The sequence below is a fragment of the Phoca vitulina genome, unplaced genomic scaffold, assembly GCF_004348235.1.
Source record: "Phoca vitulina isolate PV1807 unplaced genomic scaffold, GSC_HSeal_1.0 scaffold16, whole genome shotgun sequence".
Taxonomy (NCBI): Eukaryota; Metazoa; Chordata; class Mammalia; order Carnivora; family Phocidae; genus Phoca; species Phoca vitulina.
This window is the reverse complement of record NW_022589719.1, coordinates 29,719,214-29,745,708: the sequence shown is the minus strand read 5'-3', so window position 1 is coordinate 29,745,708 and position 26,495 is coordinate 29,719,214. Positions and strand designations below refer to the sequence as shown.

The window sequence follows — 26,495 nt, the reverse complement described above, 5'->3', positions numbered from 1 at the left end:
CCAAACAAAAAACTCTGGAAGCCTACCCCTGGAATGTAGGGCAAGGGAGCAAAGGATCCCCATGAGAATGGCTGCCCTGGGCCTGGGTTTTTATCCCTGTCTTCCCACACCCCAGGTGGCTTGCAGACTCACCCCCTTGGTGCGTGATGACAGGAAAGTTAGAGCAGGCTAGACCTATGCTCAAGGAAGAGGACCACAGGCCTAGGAGGACAACATACCCACCCCAGAACTAAGCAACTTGAGGCCCGGGCAGGGCTGCTTCCCACGTTCCACAACGCAGAGCCAGCCTGGCTCCCTCCATCCCTCCCTCCCAGTATTGCCGCCATTTTGCTAGAAAGGTTTTCCTTCCTCTAGTAGGCACCCAGCCCCTCCCTTTCCGAGCGTCCCGCCCTCAGTGGATAGGGCAAGAAGGACAAGAAAGGCAGTGAAGGTTTGTCCCCAGCCCCTGAGGGCCACATGCTCCCGGCCTTCTCGGGGCTCCAGCTTCACGCAAACCCCTAATGCGCCCCAAGGAGGGACGGCTCTAGCCGGGAGGCCCCTCCCCCTCCCCAAGCCTCAGCCGCGGAGCTCCGGCCCTAACTCGATTGTGCACTGTTAATCACAGCGTGTGCCGAGCAGCGGAGTAAACAGGCGGCCTCCGAGGTCGCCCAAAGTCATCAATCCCTGCCCTGGTCAGGCCTTCAGCGGCTGAGGCTGGCAGGAGGCGCCGAGGGCCGGCGGGGGGGGGGGGGGGGGGGGGGGGGGGAATAGGCCCCGGGGGGAAAAGGGGGGGGGGCCCCGGTAGGGGGGGGGGGGGGGAGAAGGGGAAGGCGATTCTAGACTGGGCCTAGATGCATTGACATTGACATTTGGGGGACCTTTAGGATAGAGGCAAAGGCAATGATCGGGATGGTCTGCTGGCCTAGCTCTGGCACCTACTAGCCAAGCGACCTTAAACAGGTTACTGAACCTCTCAGTACCTCAGATTCCTTATCTGTGAAATGGGTATAATAATTCTACCTACTTCGTTGGGTTATTTACAAAAATTAAATTGGTTAAAACATGTAAAACATTGGGGGGCGCCTGGGTGACTCAGTCGGTTAAGGGTCAACCTTCGGCTCAGGTCATGATCTCAGGGTCCTGGGATTGAGCCCTACATAGGGCTTCCTGCTCAGCAGGGAGCCTACTTCTCCCTCTGCCTCTCCCCCCTGCTCATGCACTCTCTCGCTCTTGCTCTCTCTCACAAATAAATAAATAAAATCTTTTAAAAAAACATATAGGGGAGCCTGGGTGGCTCAGTCGTTAAGCGTCTGCCTTCGGCTCAGGTCATGATCCCAGGGTCCTGGGATCGAGCCCCACATCGGGCTCCTTGCTCAGCGGGAAGCTTGTTTCTCCCTTTCCCACTCCCCCCGCTTGTGTTCCCTCTTTCCCTATCTCTCTCTGTCAAATAAATAAATAAAATCTTAAAAAAAATAAAAAATAAAAAATAAAAAAACATGTAAAACATTGAGAACAAAGCTATATGTTTGTTAAATAAATGGGGCAGCAGAATGAAGAGCTGGGAGAGGCACCGGCTTAGCAAATTCCTGGGATACCCCTCCTTCTTATAAATGGCCCAGAAGAGTTCTCAACTAGTGAGAAGCTGGGCCCAAGATCTACAAACTGTGAGGGAGTCCAGAGGGCCGACTAAATTAACCTAACCTAACCTCAGTTTTCTATCTGTAAAATGGAAATCATCACAGCACCTACACCACGGGGATGTTATGAGGTTTACATAAGACAAGTGCACGTAAAGCGCTCATGAATGCGTTAGCCAGGGATAAGTGCTGCAGTGAAGGGAACTTCTGAGAGTTGGATCTGCACCATCCCTTACCCACCCCTGCCAACGAAGGGCCTGCGCTATGGGGCAAGAAAGAGGCCTTTGTGCTGTTACTCCTCTCCCCGCGCAGGCACAACCCCGCCCCGCCGGGCCGGGAGCCCGGCCGCTAGAGGGCGCCGCAGAGGTGCGGAGGGCGGTGGGTACCTCCCGAGCGCGCCGGGCAGAGGGCGCCGAGGCGGGGGCTCCAGGGTCACCACGCCGCAGGCCGGGAGAGTGGGCAGCCCCCTGCCCACCGACGTACTTCCTGCGCCCGCGCCCGGGGCGAGGGTCTCGCGGAGAGGTGGGCAGGAGAGAGCGCGGGCTTAGGCTCCACTCGCCCTGCTCCCACTCCTCGCTACCGTGGGCTTCGAGCTTTGGTCTCCGTCTGGGTGGGGTCTCGAGGACAAGGCGTACACGCTCACGGGGGTCGGGGGGAGGGTGCTACGAGGCAAGGAAGCGAACTTAGCCCGGCTGGGGATAGGGGACCCTGAAATCGGTCCTGCCTCACCCGGGTCACTCGCCGGGCGCGTGGACTCAGCTATGGAGGCTGGAGAGAAGCCTTGGGGATCCGGCCCGAAGCGCCCGCCCAAAGTTCTGCACCACTTCTCTCCAAACGTCTCACATCTGGTCAAGTCCAGGGCCAGGGCGCATATACCAGGTGGCGGAAAACTTGGGGACCCGGTGTCCACTGACCAGGCGAAGCAAAATTGACGCCGTTAATCAGATTTCTCAAGCCATTTTTTACCATACAGATTTGAGTGGGAAGCACGGGCCTCCATAGCGCTGGGGAAAGCGCCCCTTCCCTCCGTCTGGGCCACACGTCCACCGTGCGTCCAACTCCTAGGCGGCAGCAAGTGACCTGGGCTCCGAGGTCCTGTCCACATAGGCGGGACAGAGAGCGTTTAGGGACGCCCAACGGGAACCCTGCTCCTCCCCGGAGCCCCGTGCAACCCCGTGCAACCGAGATTCACAGACTCGTCCAAAATGCGTCACCTCTGCTCCCAGCATTCAACGCCCCCGCGCGACCCCTGTCGCTCCAGCCACCGGAAGGACCAGGGGGCGCTCTGCCCAGGTCCAGGCTGTGCAAGGAACCTAGGGTCTGGGCCGCCCGGAACCCATCCATTCTCCGGAAGCCGACCTCGAGGCTTCGGGACAGGTAGAGCTGAGCTGCCCGGGACCCTGCCCCTGCCCCGAGAGTACCTGCACAGAGCCCTGTCCCGGAGGTGAAGCGCCCGGTACGTGGAGGGAGATTGTTTCTCAGAGGCCTTAACTGCGGAACGGGATCGGAAAACCTAGATTTCCTGTCTAGGAAAGACAAGAAGCAAGATAATGCTTTTTGTTGTGGCCACTTTCTACCCGGCCGCCATTGTCAGGGACTCTGGGGGCCCGTTACTAGCCCTGATTTATCTTCGGCCCCGCCCTGGATATTAGTTTCTTCTTTTATCTGGGAATTAGTCTCTCCCGAAGTCCCCGCCGTTGGGGAGGGGAGCGAAGGGGTGTAAAGAGGCTGAGGGCCTAAAGCAGCGGTGGGGGTGGGCAAGGAGGGATGCCGGCAGGACGACCAGCTGCCTTCCCCCCCATCCACCCCCCAGCCCCCAACCCCCCGGCTCAGAATCGAGGTCACCTCCCACAGCGGGTGAGACCTCCAACCCACGCCCATTCCTCAGGGCACTGAGGCCCAACCAGTCCGACTTCATAGGTCCGGTGGGAACGAAAAGGATCGCCCACCCCGGCCTCTTCCCAGGACAGAGAAAGAAGCAACACTGACAAGTGGCAAATGTATCTGGGTTTGAGCTTCTGACGTGGGTCCAAGCCGAGGGGGAGGGTTTAAACGAAGGGGCTAGCAGCTCAGAGCACCAGCACACTCCCAGCGCACGCTCACTTCCTGTCCCCACCCCCTGGCAGCCCTCAGCCAGAACCCCTGCCTTTAAAACATGCGGTCGCACAACAGGTCTCTGTCATTCCTGGAGCTGCAGCCGGCACACCCCCACCCCGACCCCAGCCCCAGGATGGCCCCAGACACGCTGACCGCACCTGCCATGGAGCCCTGGGCTTGCGCGCAGCTTGAAAACCTACTCATCTGTAAAATGGGAATAATAATAGAAACTCCCTCGGGGAGCTGTTGTGAGCAACAAACCAGTTAATGAATGTAGAGCGTTTAGCAGCGCCGGGCACGTAGTAAGTGCTCAATACGGTTATAAATAACGACGATAATGGCTTTCACCGGTAGCGAACTGCAGTGCCACGTTTAACCAGCAACTCAAGGTCAAACTGGCCTGTTGGGGAGGTATCTCTAACCCCACGACGGCGATAAAGAAACAGACCTAGGGAGGGGCACTAACTTGCTCAGAGCGGTTCAGCTGGGAAGAGGCAGAGTTGGATTCGCACCCAGGGCCGCTTCTCTCCTCCTCCCCGTGCGGAGGCTGAGAGAGGGGCCGGGCCCCGCGCGGACAGCCCCGCGTTCCCTCGGTGGCCCGGAGGAGTGACTCTTCAGCCGAGGGACCAAAAATAGCAACCCGCAGGAGCCGAGACCCAGGTGTCCTGCGCCAGCGGTCGACCCAACCGGCCAGAGAGAAGCGAGAAGTGGCTGAGGTCAGGCCGGCGGCTCCCGGGCGGCTGGGAGGGGTCGAGCGGGGGTGGGGCTGGACCCCCACGTGCGCCGCCTGCCGCTGCTTAGCCAAGCCCTTTGTCGCGAGCAGCAGCGTTCGTGCCTCACTCGGCGGCTTAAAATAAAGACAATGTTCCCAGCCTCCCTGCGGCTAAATCCGGCGCGGGTGCGGGGGCGGTGAGAGAGCCGGGTGGGAGAGCTTCTCCTGGTCCTCCCTCCCTGCCTGCCTCAGTTTCCCCATCTGGTAAGGGGAGCTAGCCAAGTCCGGGTGGAGAAGAGTCATACGGGCCGGGGGGTCGGGGGGGGGGGCATCATCCCCCTGCCTCCGCGGCTTCGCGGACTTAAGGAGGAAACCGCCTGGGACGGAGAGGGGCACTCAAGAAGAGGCAAGGGAAAGCTGGACACCCTCCCCTCCCGCCTACAAAATAAGTGTTTTTATTTCTAAAGGGACGTGTGCAGAGGCGGTGGGAGAAGAGAAAAGGGAGACCAAGGAGATTGGGGGGAGGGGGCAAGGAGAGAGCCTGATTCAGACTCGGAAATGGATGTTGAGCGTGGAGGCCTAACACCCCCACACTCAGCCACGTGTACGCGCACAAGTACACGCAGCCCCACCGCGCGCACCAGCCGCAGCCGCAACTCGAGGACCGCCCAGCAGGGGGCAGCCCGAGTCTGAGCCCACGGACAGGGACTGGTGGCGTTCTGACCCCACCCCGGACCCGCTGGTCGGGTCCGGGGTGGGAGGGGGCTGCTCAGATTCCTCTCCAAGCTGCAGTGTCTCCTCGACTTCAGAAGGGAGGTGGCCTGGATGCTTGCTCTACCCTCAGCTGGCTTTGAGAAGCAGAGATCCCCCACATGTACCTGCCACGTGTGCCCACCCCTGGCATCCCATGGCTGCTGGCCAAGCCCCAGGGACACCAGTTTCTGTGCCACCTGGCTCCAGTGGCAACTGGGCTCCAGCCTGAGGAAGCCCTGGGTTACCCTCAGGCGATTGAGAGGGGGTGCTTGGTGGGGAAATGGGCGGGGGGAAAGTGGTGGGGCAGGTCCCGATCCCCTGCCTTAGAGCCAAGGGACCTGAGTCCAAACACTTGTGCCCCACGTATTAATCACGCCTCTGCTCTTCAGTTTTCTCATCTGCATAATGGGACTAATAGATGATCCCTGTCCTTCCTATCTTCCACCCCAGAGCTTCAGCATGGCCCCGTGGGGCAGAGGACACAGCAGCCCAGCAGCCAGCTCCCCAGCTCCCCTCCGTGGTCAGCTCCCTGGGAGGTCTCTAGGGCCAGATGAGGGTGATGCAGAACCCCGGTCTCTATGGCAAAGGGCCCCCAGGGGTTCTATCTCTGAGGAAACTCAACACAGAAATCCAAAAGGGGGGGAGGGAGGGTACTGACCAAGCAGTCGGGCTAAGGGAGGTGGGGAGGAAGGGCAAGGTTGTCACTTCCCAGGTACACACCTGTGAGCCCTGAGTGGGAGTCAGGGGAGACAGAGTTTGACAAGCTGGGAGGAGAGCTGTCTGTCTGCCTGTCTGTCTGTCTTCCAAGTGGAAGCTGGGGGTGGAGCAGGCAGGGAGGTAGAGGCTGCCTCACTTGTCAGAATTAGCAAGTTCCACAGTTGGGCAACACTCAGACACACACCGAATACAGATACACGTGTACACACACGTCCTGGTTCCAGACCAACAGGGTGACACCTGCATTTACACAGGTTGCATGGTATTCGGGGACATTCACGTGGGGGGGGGCACTCAGCAGCACGTGTAGTGGGCACACGCCCCCTCCACTCCTCCCTTCCAACCAGACCCCCATATAGCCTCACACCCGGGCTCTGCAGCATGGACGGACGCAAGAGCACGCAGCCCAGCACGCGGGCACGTCTGCCCAGCCCCTGGGGCGGGTGCGCCAGCCCTCTGGGTCTGTTCCAAGTTGGCGCCTCTCACGTGAGGCCCAATGTGTCATTTCCAAACAGAAGGAATCTAGCTCCTTCGCAGCAGGGAGGAAGAGCAGGGTGTGGGGCTGGGTGGGTGGGTGGGCGCGTGGGCGTGTGCAGGGGGCAGGGCGTGTATGAGGGAAACAGGCATGTGAACGCCGGGGTGCGTGTGTTGGGGCATGGTGCACACAGATTGGGGGCTCTAAGGTTGGGTGGGGGAAGGAGCCCTGGGAAACAGTGTGCCTTTGTGAGGGGGTGTGTGTGTGTGTGTGTGTGTGCCGCTGAGTCTGTGTGCAGTGGGTGTGAGTGTTTGTCTCCCTGTATCCGCCTTCTCTCCCGTTCCGGACTTTTAGCCTTCCTGGGCTCGTTTTCCCCGTGTCCTACCTCCTCCCTCTCGGGGCTCGAATTAGGTGCCCTAGTGGAGGAGGGGGGCACGCTCCAGGACCTAGTCCGACCCCAGCCGCTGCCTGAGGCTTCCCTCCAGCTCCCCCTCCCTTCCTTTTCTCCCTTTCCTCCCTCCCTCTCTTTCCTCTCCTCCCTCCCCCCCCCCAGGCTGGCGTGCCAGGGGGTGGGACATGCCAATCAGTGGTTGTGCCTCTCCGGCTGCCAGCACAGGGCGCAGCTCCCCCCGGGAGCCAGGTGTTTGGGTCCCTGGAGACGGCGCCGGCCCCCGGGGAGGCAGTGGGGCTGAGGACCCTACAGACCCTTCTCCAGTCCCATGGTGAGTACATTTGGGTGGGCTTGGGAGGGGCTCCATCAAGGTGGGGGCGGGAAAAGCAGGGTCCTGGGAGCAAAGCAGAGACCAGGACTAGCAGGAAATGGGGACGAACTCCAGAGAGAGGAGGGGGCCAAGGAGGGGTCTGGAGGCCAGGGGGGCTCTGTAGCATTGGACAGTGGCTGCTCCAAACGCCCAGTCTCGTGGCTTTGAGCAGATACACCTGATGTTTTTCTGGGGTTCAGCTGGCAGAGGAGATGGAGACCCCCCCTCATGAAACTGGACCTGGAGCCCAGAGGGATTAAGCCGCCACGTAGCAGGCAGAGGACCCAGAATCCCAGGGACAGAGTGCAAAGGGTAGGGGGCCAGAGGGCAGCCTTGGCCACCAGCATCCCGTGGGAGGTTGCCCCCCCGACATTGGGGTGCCAGTCCCAGAACTTCCTCCTCTTCTCCCTCAGGGAACCCTGACTCCCACCACCCCCATCCACCTTCAGGCCCCCCAAGATGGACTGAACCAGGTTGCTGGCCAGACGGACAAGCTGGATGCCAAGGTGGGTGTTAGACCAGAAGCCAGCAGGAGACCAGGCCAAGAGCCCCAGGGCTCTCCGGGAACAAATGGGCACATGGGAGGCCACACCAGCCAGGGAATGTGGCCCTGATGTGTGCAAGGGCCCAGAGGGCCCTCCCTATGTCCACAGTGTCTTGGGCTCCCACAGAGCAGGTCTCAGTCCTGTGTCCTGGTAATGCATGGGTACTAATGGGCACCCATGCGGGTACCCATCCCAGTAACCCCCAGACTCCACAATGTAGGTAGGGATGGGCTGGAGGCCACCAGCTCTGATTCCTGCAGACTCGCCAGCTGGGAAGGGGGTGGTCAGCTCTCACTGGGTCATTCAGACAAGTGCTGTTTAGGGGTTATCGGTGCTAGCGAGAGGGGTTCACTGCTTGCCACAAAACATACCTACACAGCTCCATCCAGGCTGGCCCAACCACCACCACCCACCCACCGCCCCTCCCAAGTGGCCGGAAGGAGTCAGACTGTCTCCTACAGCTGGACAGTCTCCTATCCCTGAGTAATCAGCTGCTCACTGAGCTGTCAGATAAGAGTTAGTTCTCTGCCCCCTGACCTCAGCCACTGGGCAAGCCATGATTGCTCCTGTGATACAGAAGGCAGGGGAGGGGATGGCGAAACGGGGCTGCGGAAGATGCGACTCTTGTCTCCCAGGCTGAGGCCTAGAGGTCTGAGAACTGATCCCCAAGTGCAAAGAGGAGTCCAGAGTGCCAAGAAGGGGTTAGGCTGAGGTCACGTCAGCCCATTGACCAGTTGGAGAGACGGAGGCTGAGAAAGGTGAAGGGATGTGCTCGTGGTCCCAGAAGGGACATGGAGGGGTCCTCCTGGGCTGGGACCCCATTCCCCTCAGCCTCAGGGCAGCATTGCACTCCCACCTCCTTGAGCAAGATGTCGGGGTGGGGGAGCAGCAGGGAGCTTGGGCTCTGGAGGGGAGGGGGAGGGCGGGCGGGGAGAGGTGGGTGAATATCTCGCTGGGTTTCTGCTCCGCTGTGATGCCATGGTGATGCCTAGAAGGATGGGGGAGGGAGGGAGGGAGAAGAAAGGAAATGGGGAGGAGAACTCAAGGATGGAAGAACAGGGGGCAAGTGGAGAGGTGGATGAGGGGCAGAGCACTGCTGATACCACCTGGCCGAGTGAGGTCTAGGGCCCAGCCTGCTGACCTCCTGGCTCTGGCATGGTTCGGCTGAACTCGGGCAACTGGTTAAAGTCCATCAGCCGTGAGTGCATTTGGCAGTGGTTCTAGGGCTGACGCTCCTCTTCCGGCTCGGCAGCACATTTATGAGCATTTAACTGAAGGCTGCTGCTCTCCCCAGGGCCACTCGGCTCTCCCCATCGTGACTGTAGGGCCTGAAAATATGATAAATTGCACGTGTTTACCCCCTCATTCCCAAGGCCAGGCATCGGAGGTAGGAGTTTTGTGCACCTTTAATGGGTCAAGAGCTACTTTTAGAGAAAAGTTAACCCGGGGGAGAGAGCCGCCTCTGACAGGCTGGCTTCTGGATTAAGGCTCCAGCAGAAGGGACCAGACAGAAGACCGGGCCAGAGGAACGCCCTCCTCTCTGCACATATGAAGTCCCGGAAGCCCAGCCCCACAGACCCTACCTCGTATCTCCCTCTCCCCAGTATTGCTCCTTCTTTCCAGTCGGGGCTCTGCCAGCTTCCAGGCCCAGAATCACAAGATGGCTTCGCTCCTCCCTCCTGAATCTCTTCCCCTGCACCTCCTCATTCTCTGTCTCCCCTTCTCCACAACTTGGCCAGTGGTAAGATTCAGGAAGCCCAAGTGTTCAGGAATCCCTCTCCCCAGCAATCGCTCCTAGTCTCCCCCTTCCTCTTGCCGGCCAGATCCCCAGCCCCTGGGGATTGGTCCAAGGCTCTGGCGGTCAATAGTCTGGCTTGCTGTTCTAGAGGCTCTGACCTCATCCCTTAACTCTTTAAGCCCAGGCTGACTTTTTCCTCCCCCAGCACTGACAGGCCCCATCCCACACCCGTGCCTGTCCTATCACCTCATTCAGCTTCCCTGAGGCAGGTGAGTCAGGGGCTCCTTGGCCCATTTAACAGGTGAGGATGCCTTGGCCATTTTTCTCCTGTGCTCTCAAGTCAGACAGGGCCTCACCCAGGAGACAGGGACCTGGCAAGTGAGGGGATGCAAGAACTGGAAGGAGTCAGGGCGGGGTGGGGGGGGGGACACATGCTCTGGAGCCTGACCCCTGTGGATCCATCCTCATGCCCCTGAGCCTGAAGTCAAACAGGAGGACCCCATGTACATATTCACGTATTTCTTCCACAAATATTTATTGAGCAACTACGTGTGCCAAGCACTGGGATAAAGCAGCGAATGAGGCAGACACAGCCCCTACCCTGCTTCTCAGAGAGCTGCGGCTAGACCTCCCCCTTCCACAGTGCTGTCATCATACATCACACAGATCAACAGCAGACCCTGTCACACACACATACACACACACACACACACACACACACACACAGGCCAGATTCTAAAGGAAGGACTGATTCCTCACTGACTCAAACCTCAAACTATGGGTTGGCCAAGTCAGTCAAGGTGGGCGAGGAGCCTGTGGGGCCCACCATTCCCACAAGAGGAGTTTAGAGTAGACAGGGGTCCAAGAGGTCTAAATCCTGGCTGCATTAAGGATTTAAGGTCCTTAAGGTCTCAAAACCTCAGTTGCCCCTTTTGCAGATTGAGGATAATAAAACCTGCTTCACAAGGAGTTGTAACAGGTCAATTAAATCATGAATAGAATGCTTAGAGCCGCGTCTGGTATATGGTAAGCAGTCAGTAAATGCCAGTTGCTATGATAATTTTAATAATATTACTAAAAGCTCCCAACAACCTTCATCAGGAGGCCACAGTCCTGAGCAGAAAAGCACCTCCCTGATTCCTTGCCTCCTTCCGGTACCCCAGACATGACGCCCTCAGAGGATGCATCCCACCCCATCTCCACAAAGCTACCGACTCACCCCCACCATTTCTTATTCTCACTCAGCAATGCACATACCCTCACACACAATCATCCTACAGGATTACCAGGTTGGGACAGTGACTTGCCCAAGGTCACACGGCAGGGACCAGCGCAGGCCCCCAGGAACGTTCTCCTGAGCAAATCACTGTCTGAAAGAGGTTTGGGGGAAGACCCCTCCTTCTGATTGGGGAGGAAAGGCAGAGTTATTGACGGCTCTGTTCTTGGACTGCATCCCAAGAGCTCAGATGATCCAGGGAGTGGCAAGAATCGGGGACCAGTTCCCCAGAACCACTACCCTTCTCTTTCCCCCCCCCATTGTCCCAGATAGGAGGCCTTAGCCCCTACAGCTCCTAGGTGGGGTATAGAGGAGTCTGCCAAGTGGAAAGAACACAGGCCTCGGAGCTCGAAGGCCCAGGGCAGAATCCCAGCCCCACCACTTCCCATGATACCATCAGCAAGTTGAACTTCAGTTCAACAGTCTTCATCTGTGAAATAGAGATAAGAACCCCCATTGGGGTGCCCTATGGATTAAAGGAAATGATATCATACATCAAGAGTCTGGCATGCAGGAGGTGATTAATTATGGTGGCTATCAGTGTGGCTATTAAAACGAGTGAGTGGGAGGGATTTCCAGCCATTAAGACTGCCAGCCTCCTCACCTCCAAGGATCACTTCTCATAGGCCCCCCCCATTCTGAAAGCCTTTTTAAAACTCATCAAAGCTGGGGCACCTGGGTGGCTCAGTTGGTTGGTTAAGCGTCTGTATTCGGCTCAGGTCATGATCTTGGGGTCCTGGGATCGAGCCCCACATCAGGCTCCCTGCTCAGTGGGGAGCCTGCTTCTCCCTCTCCCTCTGCTCCTCCCCCCACTTGTTCTCTCTCTCTCTCTCAGGTAAATAAATAATCTTTAAATATATATAATAATAATAATAAATAAAAACACAATTTTTTAAAAGAAAAGAAAAAGAAAGGCACCTGGGTGGCTCAGTTGGTTAAGCGACTGCCTTCGGCTCAGGTCATGATCCCAGGGCGCTGGGATGGAGCCCCGCATCGGACTCCCTGCTTGGCGGGAAGCGTGCTTCTCCCTCTCCCGCCCCCCCTGCTTGTGTTCCCTCTCTCGCTGTCTCTCTCTCTCTCTCTGTCAATTAAATAAATAAATAAAATCTTAAAAAAAAAGAAAAAAACAAATGAGGAATCTGGAACCCAGAGAGGGGCTGTGCTGGGGTCTGGACAGCAAGAGGGGGCTGGGCTATGGATGGGACTGAGGACCCAGAAATAAGTCCAGAGAGGCTCTTTGGATGCTGTGAGCCCCATCAGCTGGCGGATACAGGGTGCCTAGGGAAGGACAAGTTAAATGATTGCTGATGATCACACCGCTAGAAAGAGACAGTTTTGAGGGAGGACACACAAAAAACTCAAGATAAATAATATTGTAAAAAATAATAATAATAATAATAATATTGTAATGTAACATTTTAAAAAATCAACTAGCCAAAAAAAAAAAAAATCAAACAGCAAACTAGACAGCCCACAGGCGGGCCGTCTGTTTTTGTAAATAAAGTTTCATTGGAACCAGGGCCAGGATCAGGGTGAGTCATGGGTGATAGGATTGTTTGTGCAAGTGCAGAGTTGGACCCTGCCTTTGTTTAAAATTTTGTTCATGATGGATGGTTGTGCATCGATTTCCTTTCTTTTTTTTTTAAGTAATCTCTACACCCAACGTGGGGCTCGAACTCATGACCCCAAGATCAAGAGTCATGTGTCCTTCGACTGAGCCAGCCAGGCGCCCCATCAATTTCCACTTTTTAAATATTGCATTAAAATATCCATTTTCTTGAACCCTGAGTTTGGGGGCACCTCCGATTTTACACCCAAGGCAAAACTGTCTCCCTCACCCCGCCCAGCCCCCCTGCCCAGGCCTAGTCCAGCTGTGATGTGGGACCAGATCCGACAGTGGGGACCTTGGCCCAGCGTTGACCGCTGCACCACGCCCAGGCGGACAGGACGCCCCAGCAGCTGCCGAGGGTGCGGCCTCTGAAGTCAGCAAGCTCATCTTGTCTGTCTCTGACTCAGTCTTTTCCCATCTTGGCCCAGGGAACCACTGGGGGCTACAGAGCTGCCCCAAAGCACCAGAAGTTGAGGGGTTGGCAAAGGGAGCCAGCAGCCGAGCGAGGAGCCAGGAGACTTTGGGGGTACACCATGCCTTCTTCCCCCCCTTTTCTCTGGGCCTCAGTTGTTCTGTCTGTGCAATGGGCACTAAACAGCACTGAGCTCAGATCAGAGGGACGGGAGTTGTGCAGGGCAACCCTGTCACGGGAGGCGGCACCCACCAGTGCCTCCCCAGGGAAAGCCCCAGCGGGCCCAGTCCGATGCCAGCCTCCAGCCCAGCACCTGACTTTGGCTATGGGAAGAGGACGCAACAAAACTCAGTAGGCAAGACAAATAATGTTTTAGCATGGTATTTTTAAAATTCAAATTGGCAGGGTGCTGGGCTGGCTTAGTCAGAAGAGCATGCGACTCTTGATCTCGGGGTCGTGAGTTCAAGCCCCACGTTGGGTGTAGAGATTACTAAAAAAATAAATAAAAATAAACAAATACAATTTAAGAAATAAAATTCAAATTGGCCAACTATGGCCTCCAGGCCAGCCATCAGTTTTTATAAATAAAGTTTCATTGGAACAAACTGCTTGTGCTCAGATCTTGGTTCCTACCTTAACCTGGGTGATCTTGTGCCAATTCTCTTGCTCTTCTCAACCTCAGTTTTTCACCTGTGAAATGGAGAGAAGAGCGAACGGGTTTCCCTGTTAAGATTAAATGCAATAGGTGCGCATGAGCACTTTGAGCAGCGACTGTCACTCAGGGAGCCCTGAATAACAATGATCATTATCATCAGTAGTTGCTATTGTCCTAGTATTCGAAATTTCTTTTAAGTATTTATTTAAGTAATCTCTACACCCAACGACTTGAACGCATGACCCCAAGATCAAGAGTCACATGCTCCACCAACTGAGCCAGCCAGGTGCCCCAAGAAATTTTTTTAATCAAAGGAGCAGACACTTGGGGCGCCTGCGTGGCTCAGTCGGTTAAGCGTCCGACTCTTGATTTCAGCTCAGGTCATGACCTCAGGGTCCTGGGATCGAGCCCTGCATTGGGCTCTGCACTTACGGGGGGGGGGGGTCTGCTTGGGATTCTCTCTCTCTCCCTCTGCCCCTTCTCCCCCTCCTCCGCTCTCTCTCTCTCTGTCTCAAATAAACAAATCTTAAAAAAAAAAAAAGAGGGACACCTGGGTGGCTCAGTCAGTTAAGCGTCTGCCTTCAGCTCAGGTCATGATCCCAGGATCTTGGGATCGAGCCCCTCATTGGGCTCCTTGCTCAGCAGGGAGTCTGCTTCTCCCTCTGCCTACCGATCCCCCTGCTTGTGCTCTCTCTCTTGCTCTCTCTCTGGCAAGTAAATAAATAAAATCTTTTAAAAAAAAAGAAGAAAGGAAGGAAGAAAAAGGAGCAGACCCTTGTAGGAGGCAGCCCTCACTGGTACATATGCCAAGAATCAACGGGAACGTAGCGCTCACCGTGTGGTGCCAGGCCTGTCCCAGGCACTCTATATCCATGGACCCATGGATATAGACACAACAATTCCTTGATTTATTCACCAGGGACTAGTGTCATTCCCGTTTTTCAGCTGAGGAAACTGAGGCACATGGCAATTACGCCACCAGCAGGGATCACATAGCCAGTAAAGGGTACAGCCTGGATTCAGATGGAGCCAGTCTGGCCCAGACTATCCAGGTCCTTCCACCGTGATGTTCCCTGTCCCCCTGAGGAGCAAACCGCCCGAGACACACAAGCATGCGCTGACAGCCATGGTCCCTCACTGTCACACTCCAGACTGCCATCCTAAGCGTCCCTCTCACACACCGACACCATGACCGGCAGAGACGACCTCAGCCACACACCCTCGGTCACAGGCTGTCACAGCCACGCACCCCGAGGCCCCCTGTCATGTCAACCTCCTCACAGGCACACAGCACGCTAGTCTCTCTGTCACAGACCGGGTCCTGAGGAACACCAGAGCCTGGTGGGCCCTTGCCCAATGTCTCTCCCTTGGAATTTTTCCAGTGATGCAGCCCCTGAAACCCATAGCAGCAGGTGGGAGGAGACCCCAACTCTTCCAGGGACAGATGGATGCCTGAGGCCCAGAACAGGAAGGGACCGGTTGAAAGGTACAAGAGCAAAGCGGTGGCTTTGAGCAGTGGGGGTCTCCTGCCCAGCCCATAGGGGCTAAGAGACCCGGCTTTTCCCTTTACCCACCTTTAGCGCCTAGGCTGGACTCCAGTTTGGAGAAAAATGTGGGGGAATCTTCCCTGTCCCCATGCTGCCCCCCACTCAGCTTGGACCCAGGAACAGGGTGGGGAGACAGAAGGGGGCCCTCACACCTCATCTGGGGCCAGACCCCTGCTGCCTGCTTTCACTCCAGAATTGTTTTTCTTTTTTAAGATTTTATTTATTTATTTGTCAGAGAGAGAGAGAGAGAGCACGAGTAGGGGGAGTAGCAGGCAGAGGGAGAAGCAGGTTCCCCACTGAGCAGAGAGCCCAATGCTGGACTCGATCCAAGGACCCTGGGATCATGACCTGAGCCGAAGGCAGACGCTCAACCGACTGAGCCACCCAGGCATCAATCACCCAGACTTTCTACCACCAGGCAAGCATTCAGGCCCAGAGCAACTTACCCTGCTGCCCTCCTAGAGGGTCTGATCCAGCTCCAAACACTGCCCACCTCCTCTCTCATTCTCTCTCTCTGTCTTTCTCTCTGTGTCACACTCAAACACACACACACATGCACACGCACTCACGCATACCCCCTCGGGGAAACATGCGGACACACCAACATACACCTCCCCCTTATCTTCTCTAGAGCCCTCCCCAGGCCTTCCCATCTCTGCTTATCTGATGGAAGAATCCTGCTCCACATGCTCCAAGTAAAAGAGAGATGTGGGTTCTAATCATACCCACCTCCTCTGTCGCCGGGTCTTGTGGCTGTTTGGAGTCACGGCTGCCTCACGGAAATGGGGAGCATAAGAGACCTCTCTCTTAGAGATGTACGACAGTTAAATTAGATAACTCAATTAAGGGCTTAGGGCTGTGTCTGGCATGTAGTAACTACCTAGTAAATGAGAGCTTTAATAAAATTGAGTGAAGTGCTTTGAAAATTTGGCAGTAGTGTATACAAAGCGAGTCTCCCGACTCCTGCCACGTGAGTTAAGCAAGACAGGAATTAGTAGCAATTTCCCAATGAGAAAATTGAGGCTCAGAGTCTGAATGGTGGAGCTGGAAGGAGGACTCCATCTCTGGATTCCAAATCCCCTCCCCCCGGTTCTGCTGGCACATCCAGTCACGGCTGGGAGAGTGCCTTCTGGATGACTGTGTGTGGCCACAGGTGAGAAGGGGTGGCGTCTGGCCTAAAGCCCTGAGAAGGCAGAGGCTGTGTCCCCAGCACCTCGCACCCCAAGCTATCAGGGACGACCAGCGGCCCAGCCAAAGCCCATGTCCTCTCTTTTCAGGTGATGACCCCCCCGTGAGGAAGCCCTGTAGTGTGACTAGAGGAAGGGGCTGCCCCCGCCGGCCCCCCCCAACCCCACCACCATGAATACCTCGGCCCCACCCGCCGTCAGCCCCAACATCACCGTCCTGGCCCCGGGAAAGGGGCCCTGGCAAGTGGCCTTCATTGGGATCACCACAGGCCTCCTGTCCCTGGCCACGGTGACAGGCAACCTGCTGGTACTCATCTCCTTCAAGGTCAACACTGAGCTCAAGACAGTCAACAACTACTTCCTGCTCAGCCTGGCCTGCGCTGACCTCATCATCGGCACCTTCTCCATGAACCTCTACACCACGTACCTGCTCATGGGCCACTGGGCTCTGGGCACCCTGGCCTGCGACCTCTGGCTGGCGTTGGACTACGTGGCGAGCAACGCCTCCGTCATGAACCTGCTGCTCATCAGTTTCGACCGCTACTTCTCCGTGACCCGGCCCCTGAGCTATCGAGCCAAGCGCACACCCCGCCGGGCGGCGCTGATGATCGGCCTGGCCTGGCTGGTCTCCTTCATCCTGTGGGCCCCAGCCATCCTCTTCTGGCAGTACCTGGTAGGGAAGCGGACGGTCCCGGCCGGCCAGTGCTACATCCAGTTCCTGTCCCAGCCCATCATCACCTTCGGCACGGCCATGGCCGCCTTCTACCTCCCCGTCACGGTCATGTGCACGCTCTACTGGCGCATCTACCGGGAGACGGAGAACCGGGCCCGGGAGCTGGCGGCCCTGCAGGGCTCCGAGACACCCGGTAAGGGGGGCGGCAGCAGCAGCAGCTCCGAGCGGTCCCAGCGGGGGACTGAGGGCTCCCCGGAGACCCCTCCGGGCCGCTGCTGCCGCTGCTGCCGGGCCCCCAGGCTGCTGCAGGCCTACAGCTGGAAGGAAGACGAGGAAGAGGACGAAGGCTCCATGGAGTCCCTCACGTCCTCGGAGGGTGAGGAGCCTGGCTCCGAGGTGGTGATCAAGATGCCCATGGTGGACCCCGAGGCGCAGGCCCCCGCCAAGCAGCCCCCCCGGAGCTCCCCCAACACGGTCAAGAGGCCAACCCGGAAAGGGCGTGAGCGAGCGGGCAAGGGCCAGAAGCCCCGAGGGAAGGATCAGCTGGCCAAGCGGAAGACCTTCTCGCTGGTCAAGGAGAAGAAGGCGGCGCGGACCCTGAGTGCCATTCTGCTGGCCTTCATCCTCACCTGGACGCCATACAACATCATGGTGCTGGTGTCCACTTTCTGCAAGAACTGTGTCCCCGAGACCCTGTGGGAGCTGGGCTACTGGCTCTGCTACGTCAACAGCACCATCAACCCCATGTGCTACGCGCTCTGCAACAAAGCCTTCCGGGACACCTTCCGCCTGTTACTGCTTTGCCGCTGGGACAAGCGTCGCTGGCGCAAGATCCCCAAGCGCCCCGGCTCTGTGCACCGCACCCCCTCCCGCCAATGCTGATGGCCGCTCACCTGCATCCCGCCGCCCCAGTCCCCGGGAGAGCCGGGTAGGACGCGGGCAGGGGCTGTGACCTCAGACCCAGGGCCCTGCTCTGTCCTCACCAGGCTTCCGGGGGAGGGGGGGAGGGGGGGCCCCTAGGTCACCTTCCTGGACAGCCAAACTTTGCTCTTCCCAGGCAGGGAACGAACCCAACCCGGGGAACTGGTTTTTCCGTTCCCTGCTGGGTGGGAATGGGCTCTTCACCAGGAAGAAGGCCGGGGGAGGAGGATCCAAGCTCTGGATCCCTTGTTTGCCTTCAGGCAGGAAATCTGTGGGGAACCAGCAGCGGGCCGGGCCAGGAGAAAGAAGGTTCACATTTCAGTCATCCCTGGCCCAGGGGCTGGCCCGGATCGCTTGGCTCCAAGGGAGCACCCCCTGACTGGGCATCCCCTCCCTCCGCAGGCACAGCCCCCCCCACCCCCGGGCCGTAGGCACACTCTCCAGGGTTGTCCAGCCTCCCTACAAATGTCCCCAGAGTGTCCCCAAGGCAGATGTCCAAGCATCAGCAGGACAATGCCACCAGAAGAGACCAGCTAGGCCAGTCACACACCAAGTCCCCAAGGCAGCAGCAGGACCAGGCGCCAGGCGTTCTGACTGTCCCACTATGTAGTTTCCCTGGGAATGAGGGGCAGGGCTGCCTGCTCTCCGGCCCCACACCTATACCCTCTGCCCCAGAGAAGCCCTCAGTCCCTCCCTCCGTCCCTGGCTCACGGCCACCACCTGGATAGATCTGCTCCGTGCAGGCCTAGCCAGGCCTCCCGCATGCTGCCTGCCTCCAGCCTGCCCCACACAGGCCTGGCCCAGCCGACGGGTCCTCTCCTGTGAGCTCCCCGTCCAACCCATGCATGGCCTCCCAGCCGCCCTTATGTCCAGGCCCAGCCTGGCCCCAAATGTTCTTTCCTTCTATCCTCAGCAAGTGCTGAGTCTGTGAATAAAACCACATGACTAGCGGGCACTCTGGGGCCTTCTTTCCCTGTGTTGGATCCCGGGCCTGGTCTTAGGCCAGGGCAGAATGGGACGGGAGGGCTCAAGTACTGTGGAACGTGGGCCACTTCCCTGAGCCTGGTCCCGGGAGGGGCAGCACTGAGTGGCTGGATCTCCTGAAACCTGTGGGCCCCAGCACTCCAGGGTCCCCGGCTCAGGTGAGTAGGGCTCTCATGGGCAGGAGGGAGGCCAGATGAAATGAATTGCCCGTGCCCATAGCCCAGCATATTCTCTATCGGCTTTGTCATATGTGGCTGCTCTGGGGCCCTGTTAGACCCGGGGAGAGCAGAACTGCTCCAAGGCCCCATTTACACATGGGGAGACTAAGGCCCAGTGACCCAGGAGGACTATTCAGGGTTACCCTACAAAGCAACACCCAGGGTTCCAGGCAATTCACAACCTCCTGACCCCTGGACTATGGAGAGGGGACACCTAGGGTCCAGGCCAAAGCACTCCATCAAGGGGACCCACAGGCCGGGTTCTAAGGCATCTCATTGGTGAGGGGGCCCTAAAGCCTAAAGCAAAGAAATCTTAGCGAGGTTAGTCCCACAGCATAGAGTAGTGGTTCTCAAAGTGTGGTTCTCACTGGGGGTCCTCAAGACTACACTTAGGTTCAATGATTTGCTAGAGAGACACACAGAACTCAGAAAAGCTGTTACACTCACGGTTTAAATTTATTACAGTAAAAGGATATGAATTAAAATCAGCAAAGGAGGGGCGCCTGGGTGGCTCAGTTGGTTAAGCATCCAACTCTTGATTTCCACTCAGGTCATGATCTCAGGGTTGTTGGATCGAGCTCTGTGTCAGGCTCTGCACTGGGTGTGAAGCCTCCTTAGGATTCTCTCTCTCTTTCACTCCCTTCCTCCCCCCCCCCCCCCCCGCCGTGCTCTCTCTAGGAAAAAAAACAAAAAATCAGCAAAGGCTAATGGCACATAGGGCAGAGTCCAGGAGAGACCAGGTGCAAGTTTCCAGTATCCTCTCCCAGTGGAGTCACGGGGACAACACTTAATTCTTCCATGTGTGACAACATGCACGAAGAACTGCCAACCACAAAGCTTACCTGAGCCTTGGTGTCCAATGTTTCTACTGGAAATTGCTCATGTAAGCCTGGCTGACCCACTTGGCTGGCCTTAGCTACTCAGTCTCCAGCCCCTCCAGAGGCTAATCTGATACCACAAGGCCCACGGCCCCCAGGTAAGCAAAGGCACTCTTATCAGGCAGGATATTCCAAGGGCTTAGGGGTGATCTCCCAGGAGCCGGGCGAGGACCAAAACTTTCTCTGGAATGGGCCAGGTTTGGACCACCCGGACCTCCTGAGTTAATCCTTGAAGGCACCGCCGTCCTGACCAGGAGCATTTAGCATCACCCAGGAACTTGTTAGATCTCTAAGTTCTCAGGGTCACCCCAGATGTACTGAACCAGAAACTCTGGGGGTCGAGCCCAGCCCTGTGCTTCAACAAGCCCTCCAGGTGTGCTGATGCGGGCTAAAGTTTGAGAAACGCTGACCAGAGGAGTGAGGTCCTGGGTGGGCTGAACTTTTACAGAGAGGGCATGGAAGGTCAGGACACAACAGTCAGGACTCCCGGAAGCCTTCGGGAGGGAAGCTTCCCACACTGTCAGCTCTAGGCTCTAGGAGCGCCCCTTCCTCACCACTGCTCCCTTGTAGCCCTGAGCCCCTTTAGGGTTCAATGCCCCGCCCTGTGGCGAAGGCACTGGAACAGAAGTCTTGGTGGCAGAGAGCCCGTCCGAGGAAGCCGAGCAGCGTTGGGAGAGCAGGAGCGCTGGAATCACATCGGCCTGAGCTCCACCGGAGGCCAGGAGAGGGAGGTCAGGGCTGGTGTTCGCATCAGGAATGGGGTTAGCCGTTCACACTTGTCCCTTTTGGCAGGCGCGGGTCCTACCTGCCCGTGGCTCCTCACCACGCAACCCTAGGCAAGTCTCTTATTTTCAGGATCCTCAAGGGGAATGAGTTCCTGGCAGAAACCGCAAGAGGGCGGGACAGATTAGAAAGAAAACACCTCCGTGGCTCTGCGACCGGTGTTAACCACAGGACAAGGCTGTTCCAGACCCACACCTTTCCCTACACCTCCAGCGGTGGCTTTACAGAGTCCAGAGGCCCATCCCCCACCCCCGGGGGGGAAGAAACGGGGCTTGCAGAAAGGAGGATCGGGGGCAAGCCTGGGTGGGGGAGGGCGTGCACCCCATGAAGGCAGCATCCCAGAAATGGGGCCTGTGCCCTGCAAGGCTCTGAAGCAAGATTCCTTCAAACCCAGCTGCCAGAAGATGGAGGAAATGGTTTGAGGCTGACAGGACAGGGTGGCTGGATATGGCATCAGGCCACCCCAAACACCACCACCGCCCCCCCCTCCCCGCCCCCCGGCCCTGAGGGAGTCCTTCTTGGCCCCGGAAACAAGGGCTGTTTCGAACGTGAACAGGAAGTGGGGAAAGAATGAGGTGGCTTTGTGAACGCCACCTCCTCCCTCTACCAAGTTGGAGCAGGCCTAGAGAAGGGGCACCGGGTAGGACTCTGCCGTGCGGGCTGCCCCCTCCCCGCCACCCCGCTGTTCCCACCGTATCACTTGAGCGCCATCTGCTGGCAGCCAAGGGAATTGTGCCGAGAATCGTGGCGCTTAGAACCTGCCCGGGCTGCTTCCCAGAGAACAGGACCCCAGGACAAAACATAGAGTAGATGGTCTTGGCCACCTCAGCAACTGCCCCCCACATCTCGAGGCCCCGGAAGGACCAGTTCATTTGGCTACTAGGCTAAACCCGCCGAGGCAGGCCCGACCTCTCTCCTGTATGCCGGTTTCACCAGACAAGTAGGAGATGGATGGCGGGTGGGGGCGGGGGGGGGGGGGACTTGGCATCCAAGGACAGCACCCCCGCGTTCTCCCAGTGCCTCCCCCAGGCGTTTGGAATCCTGTTTCATTTCTTGGAGCCTAGCTCTGACTGTACAGAACAGATGCTGATCCAACTAGACACTCACCTTTACAACACAAAGCCTTTGGAATGCCAGGTGTCCCACTCCGGGCTCAAGCTCCAAAGATTTTGAGGTGATGTCTTTGTTCTTAGCATCTTTGTAACATACACAAACTGCATAAGTCCAGGAATCAGACTATCACACAAAATAGGCCTGAAAATTACTGTCACTCCCCCACCCCCGTCCCTCTACCTCCTCCCCCCCCCAGTTCTACTCCCACTCCTGGTGTTCCTGGCCTGGCTAGCACCACCATCCACGCAGTGCTCAATCCAGAAATCTGTGAGTCATCTTGGACTCCTTCTCCTTTTCACTCCCTGTACCAGTTGGTCAGTCCACCTCCCGAACAGTTCCTAAATTCGTCCAGCGCTCTCCATCTGTCCCGTCACCATCCTAGTGCAAAAGTGCTTGAAATGCTGAAATTATCCCTTAATTCAGGGGTTAACAAACCTTTTCTATAAAGGGCCAGATAGTAAATATTTTAGGCTCTGTGGATCAAGAGGCAAAATTAAGGATATTATGTAGGTACTTATGTATTATAGTCTCTGTCACAACTATTCAGTTCTGCAATAAACAGCACATAAGTGAATGAACATGGCTGTGTTCCAATAAAACTTTATTTAAACTCCACTGAGCTTTGAATTGCATATAATGTTCATGTGTCACAAAACGTTATTCTTCTTTTGATTTTTTTTTCTGGCCATTTAAAAATGCAAAACCCATTCTTAACTTACAATGGGTACAAAAACAGGCCGACCAGCTGTAGTTTGCCAACCCCTGACTTAATTGATCCCATTCCCATTCATTCTCCATGCTTCAGCCAAAGGGATTTTGCCAAAACTTAGATCCGATGCTGCCAATCGTTTGCTAACAACTAGCCAATAGCTTGAGATAAAAATGCAAGCCCCTCAGCCTACAACAGCCTTCCATCCAGGCTTTTCTGTGACCCCTCAGTCCGTTGACCCTAGACAGCCCCAAAAATTCTCCTGGTCCTCACACAGGCCCCAAGCCCACTCATTCATGCTTTTCACTCCTATCCAGTTCCTCTGCCTAGAATTTTCTTGCCCCACTAAAAATTCTGTTTCCTCTACACTCTACTCACAAAATGTCTGACACCAAATGGAGGGTTGTTGGTTTTGTTTTTGTTTTTTTTCCACACCAGCTAATTTTCCAACATCAGCCAGGTGTCCAGCAATTGATTCTGATGCTATCTATCTAGCGAGGTCCGGAAGGGTCCCGAGCGCAGGAGCTTCTATTCCCGTGGAGTTGGGGTGCACCATCCTCCCAGCACATGAATGTGTTCACTGACTGGGAAGCCCTCTGAACCCCATACTGTAGGGATTTTTTTTTTTTAAGATTTTATTTATTTGACAGAGAGAGACACAGCGAGAGAGGAAACACAAGCAGGGAGAGTGGGAGAGGGAGAAGCAGGCTTCCCGCTGAGCAGGGAGCCCGATGCGGGCTCGATCCCAGGACCCCGGGATCATGACCTGAGCCGAAGACAGACGCTTAACCGACTGAGCCACCCAGGCACCCCTAGTGTAGGGATTTTTATGGAGGCTTCATCATGTAGGTGTGATGGATTATTAACTCAATTTCTATCTCCTCTCTCCTCCCTGGAGGATGAAACGGGCATTCAAAGTTCCAAGCTTCTAAGCCCCCACTCGAAACCATCCAGGAGCCTATCAAGAGCCATCACACACTGTGATACAGTGGACAATGAACGATCGTTATTATATTTTTGCTGCCCCAGACAACTGGGAAGCAGGCAGAAAGCCCAGGGGCCTCTCTGACTCCTATCAGCATTCTCCTTGCTCTGACATGCAGACAGCACTCTCTTCGGATCCTGAAGATCCCTCAAACTGGATGTCATTAATGTCCCTATCTGTGATTTAATAAGAAATATATATTTGGGGGCGCCGGGGTGGCTCAGTCGGTAAGCGTCTGCCTTCAGCTCAGGTCATGGTCCCAGGGTCCTGGGATCGAGCCCCACACCAGGCTCCCTGCTCAGTGGGGAGCCTGCTTCTCCCCCTCCCACTCCCCCTACTTGTGCTCTCTCTCTCTCTCTCTGTGTCTCTCTCTGTCAAATAAATAAATAAAATCTTAAAAAAATATATATATATATATATATTTGGTCTTTGTCCCCCGTTCCCAACACAGAACTTCTAAACACTTTGGAATTTCCTGAGTGAGAGGTGTGAGAGAAGCACCTTTTATGATTTACAAGCCCCTTTCAGGCCACACCTGATTTTATGGTATCAGTCCACCCCAAACACCGCCAATGTAACTCTTGGGGTGGAAGGACCCTACATAGCTTGAGGGGGGTGGGAGTGCTGGTTGCCAGAGGAACCAACCCCTGAATGGAGGGTTGGAACTTTCAGCCCCACTCCTGACCTCAGGGAAGGGAGAAGAGCTAGAGATTTTATTACAATCGCTAATGGCCGAGGACTTGATCCGTCATGCCTACATGATGGCATCTCCATAAAAACTCTTAAATGACAGAGAACAGAGGGTTTCCAGGTCTGTGAACACATCAAGGTGCTGGGGCGGGGGAGGGGGGGTTGTGCCCAGAGGGCATGGACGCTCCATGTGCACCTTCCCTCCCCCGAACCTTGCCCCATACATCTCTTCCACGTAGCCGTTCCTGAGTTGTATCCTTTATAATAAACTGTTAATAGTAAGGAAAGCAAAAAAAATAGTAAGGAAAGCACTTTCCTGAGTTCGGTACATTGTCCTAGAGAATTATCAAACCTGAGGAGGATGTTATGGGAGCCCTTTGAATTGTTAGCCCGTTGGTCAGAATTTCCAGTGACAACCTGACATTTGCAACTGGTATCTCAAATGAGGGCAGTCTTGGGGGAATGAGCCCTTAACATGTGGGATTCGATATGGACTCCAGTAGATAGTGCCAGAATTGAACTGAATTGAACTGAAGGAGAATTGAATTGAATTGAATTGAATTGAACTGAATTGTAGGAGAAGTGGTTGGTGTGAGCAAACACACACACACACAAACATTTGGTGTCATAAGTGTTGTGAGTGAAGAGTTCAGATCACCTCCTACGTGGAGAAACTGAAGCTAATAGGTTTAGACAGGGTAAAGAGTCCATCCCCAAGTGATCTCTGAGCCCAAGTTCTCCTCCCCTTCACCCTGGCTGCCTCCCCAGCTGGGCGGCTCATTCAACTTAGCAGGGCCAGTATCATGATCTCCTCAGCCCCAGGGACCTCACCTCTATCCCAGAGTCCTCAACCGCTGCTTTGTGGGAGCTTACACTCCCGAGTCGCTGCCTCCCCACTCCCCTGCCATCGACCTTCCTCCCCTGAGAAGCCTGAACCATGCAATCTTTCATCCACACCACAACTATCCACGGCCCCCCGGCCCCTGGCTTCCACTGCAAATGTACCCCCCGGATCAACCCCACCATCCAGCTTCCCTAATCCTACACATGGACAGCCAAGCACGGCTAGGGAAACGTCCCACTACCTTCGTAGACTGGCACCAGACCAAACACAGGGCTCCTGACCTCAGCCAATGGGCCTCGTGGTGTCATCCACGTCTCCTCGTACTTGTCCTCAGTCAGCTCCCTGGCCTTCTCCCCAAAGGTGTCCTCGACTTTTACCTCTCCTCCTGCCCCCTGCCTCCACCCTCACAATGTGTGCCCTTGCCTCCCGTGTGTCCACTTGAATGAGACCAGACTCTCAAACTCTTTGTTGAAGAACCCAGTCACGGGGATTACTTTACCTCCTGCACGTGAGAGGAGAGGGAGGTGCCAATGCTCCCCGACTCTGGCTTAACAAAAAAACGCACAGGTATTTATACCTTCGAGAAAACAGAGATGTGAATTTAAATATTATTGCCAGGGCAACCCATTATTAAGGAAGACAAGCAATCAGAATCACAAGCTTTGTAAAAGTTAAAGGTTACTTTCACAGGACAAAGCAACTGCCTCTTAAATGTGATTGTCTGACAAGATTCTCTTGTTAGAAATAACATTTGCAAGGATGGTTTTAGGCTGCAGGAAAGAAGCTGCTTTCATTTCCGTGACTTCAGAAAAAGAGGGAACATTTTCTCCTTATGCTGAGGTGGGGTTTTTTTCATCACCACCAGTTAGAGGGACCTGGAATTTTTTTCTTTTAAGATTTTTATTTATTTATTTGTCAGAGAGAGAGAGTTCACAAGCAGGGGGAGCGGCAGAGGGAGAGGGAGAGGGAGAAGCAGGCTCCCTGTTGAGCAAGGAGCCCGATGTGGGACTCGATCCCAGGACCCCGGGATCACGACCTGAGGTGAAGGCAGACGCTTAACTGACTGAGCCCCCCAGGTGTCGCAGGACCTGGAATTTTTAAGGCCAAGTGCTGGCATTCCATTAGTTAGCACTAAGAGAAACAAGGGCGGTTCCAAATTGGATTGTCTACATTGCCTGGCAGTCCATCAACATTTCCCTCAAACAGTGGCTTTCCCATTCTACATCAGGGCTTGTCCAACAGGAGCTCACATGCGTCACCTGGGATCTAACGTGCGGATTCAGATGCTGACTCCAAAGGCCTGGGGTGCACCTGAGATTCTGCATATCTAACACGCAGGTGATGTGCTTGCTATTAGTCTCCCTCCAGACACTGTGAGTGGGAAGATCCTGGATGTTTATTCATACTTGTCCCCTCTCCTCAAAGCTCCAACCCTGGGGAGGCCCCAATCCTCACTCTCAGCAGATGACCTCGTTTCCTAGTTCACTGAGAAAATAAAAAGCAGTCTGGGCGTGGAATTCCACAAACTCCCACCACGTCTACCCAGCAACTCTGTCCTTGCCTCTGTGCCTCCCGTTTGAAAGCACAATACCGCTGG

The 26,495-nt window shown here is 55.9% G+C and overlaps 1 protein-coding gene across 3 annotated transcripts; it reads left to right on the top strand.

The window, feature by feature from the left end:
• Nucleotides 1-6,494: 6,494 nt before the first annotated feature.
• Nucleotides 6,495-18,649, top strand: CHRM1 (cholinergic receptor muscarinic 1). 3 transcript variants are annotated; one of them, XM_032414699.1, is made up of 3 exons: nt 6,495-7,092; nt 7,581-7,637; nt 16,191-18,649. In XM_032414699.1, the coding sequence occupies exon 3, from the start codon at nt 16,273-16,275 to the stop codon at nt 17,653-17,655; it is 1,383 nt and encodes a 460-aa protein (XP_032270590.1). In that variant the 5' UTR covers nt 6,495-7,092; nt 7,581-7,637; nt 16,191-16,272; the 3' UTR covers nt 17,656-18,649. The 3 variants fall into 3 exon arrangements, with proteins under 3 accessions (XP_032270590.1, XP_032270588.1, XP_032270589.1); XM_032414697.1 differs by having other exon boundaries at nt 7,545-7,637; XM_032414698.1 differs by lacking the exon at nt 7,581-7,637.
• Nucleotides 18,650-26,495: the final 7,846 nt, after the last annotated feature.

Excerpts from the sequence above, each read along its gene's own strand:
- CHRM1 (XM_032414698.1), top strand. The coding sequence starts at position 16,273 with ATGAATACCTCGGCCCCACCCGCCGTCAGCCCCAACATCACCGTCCTG.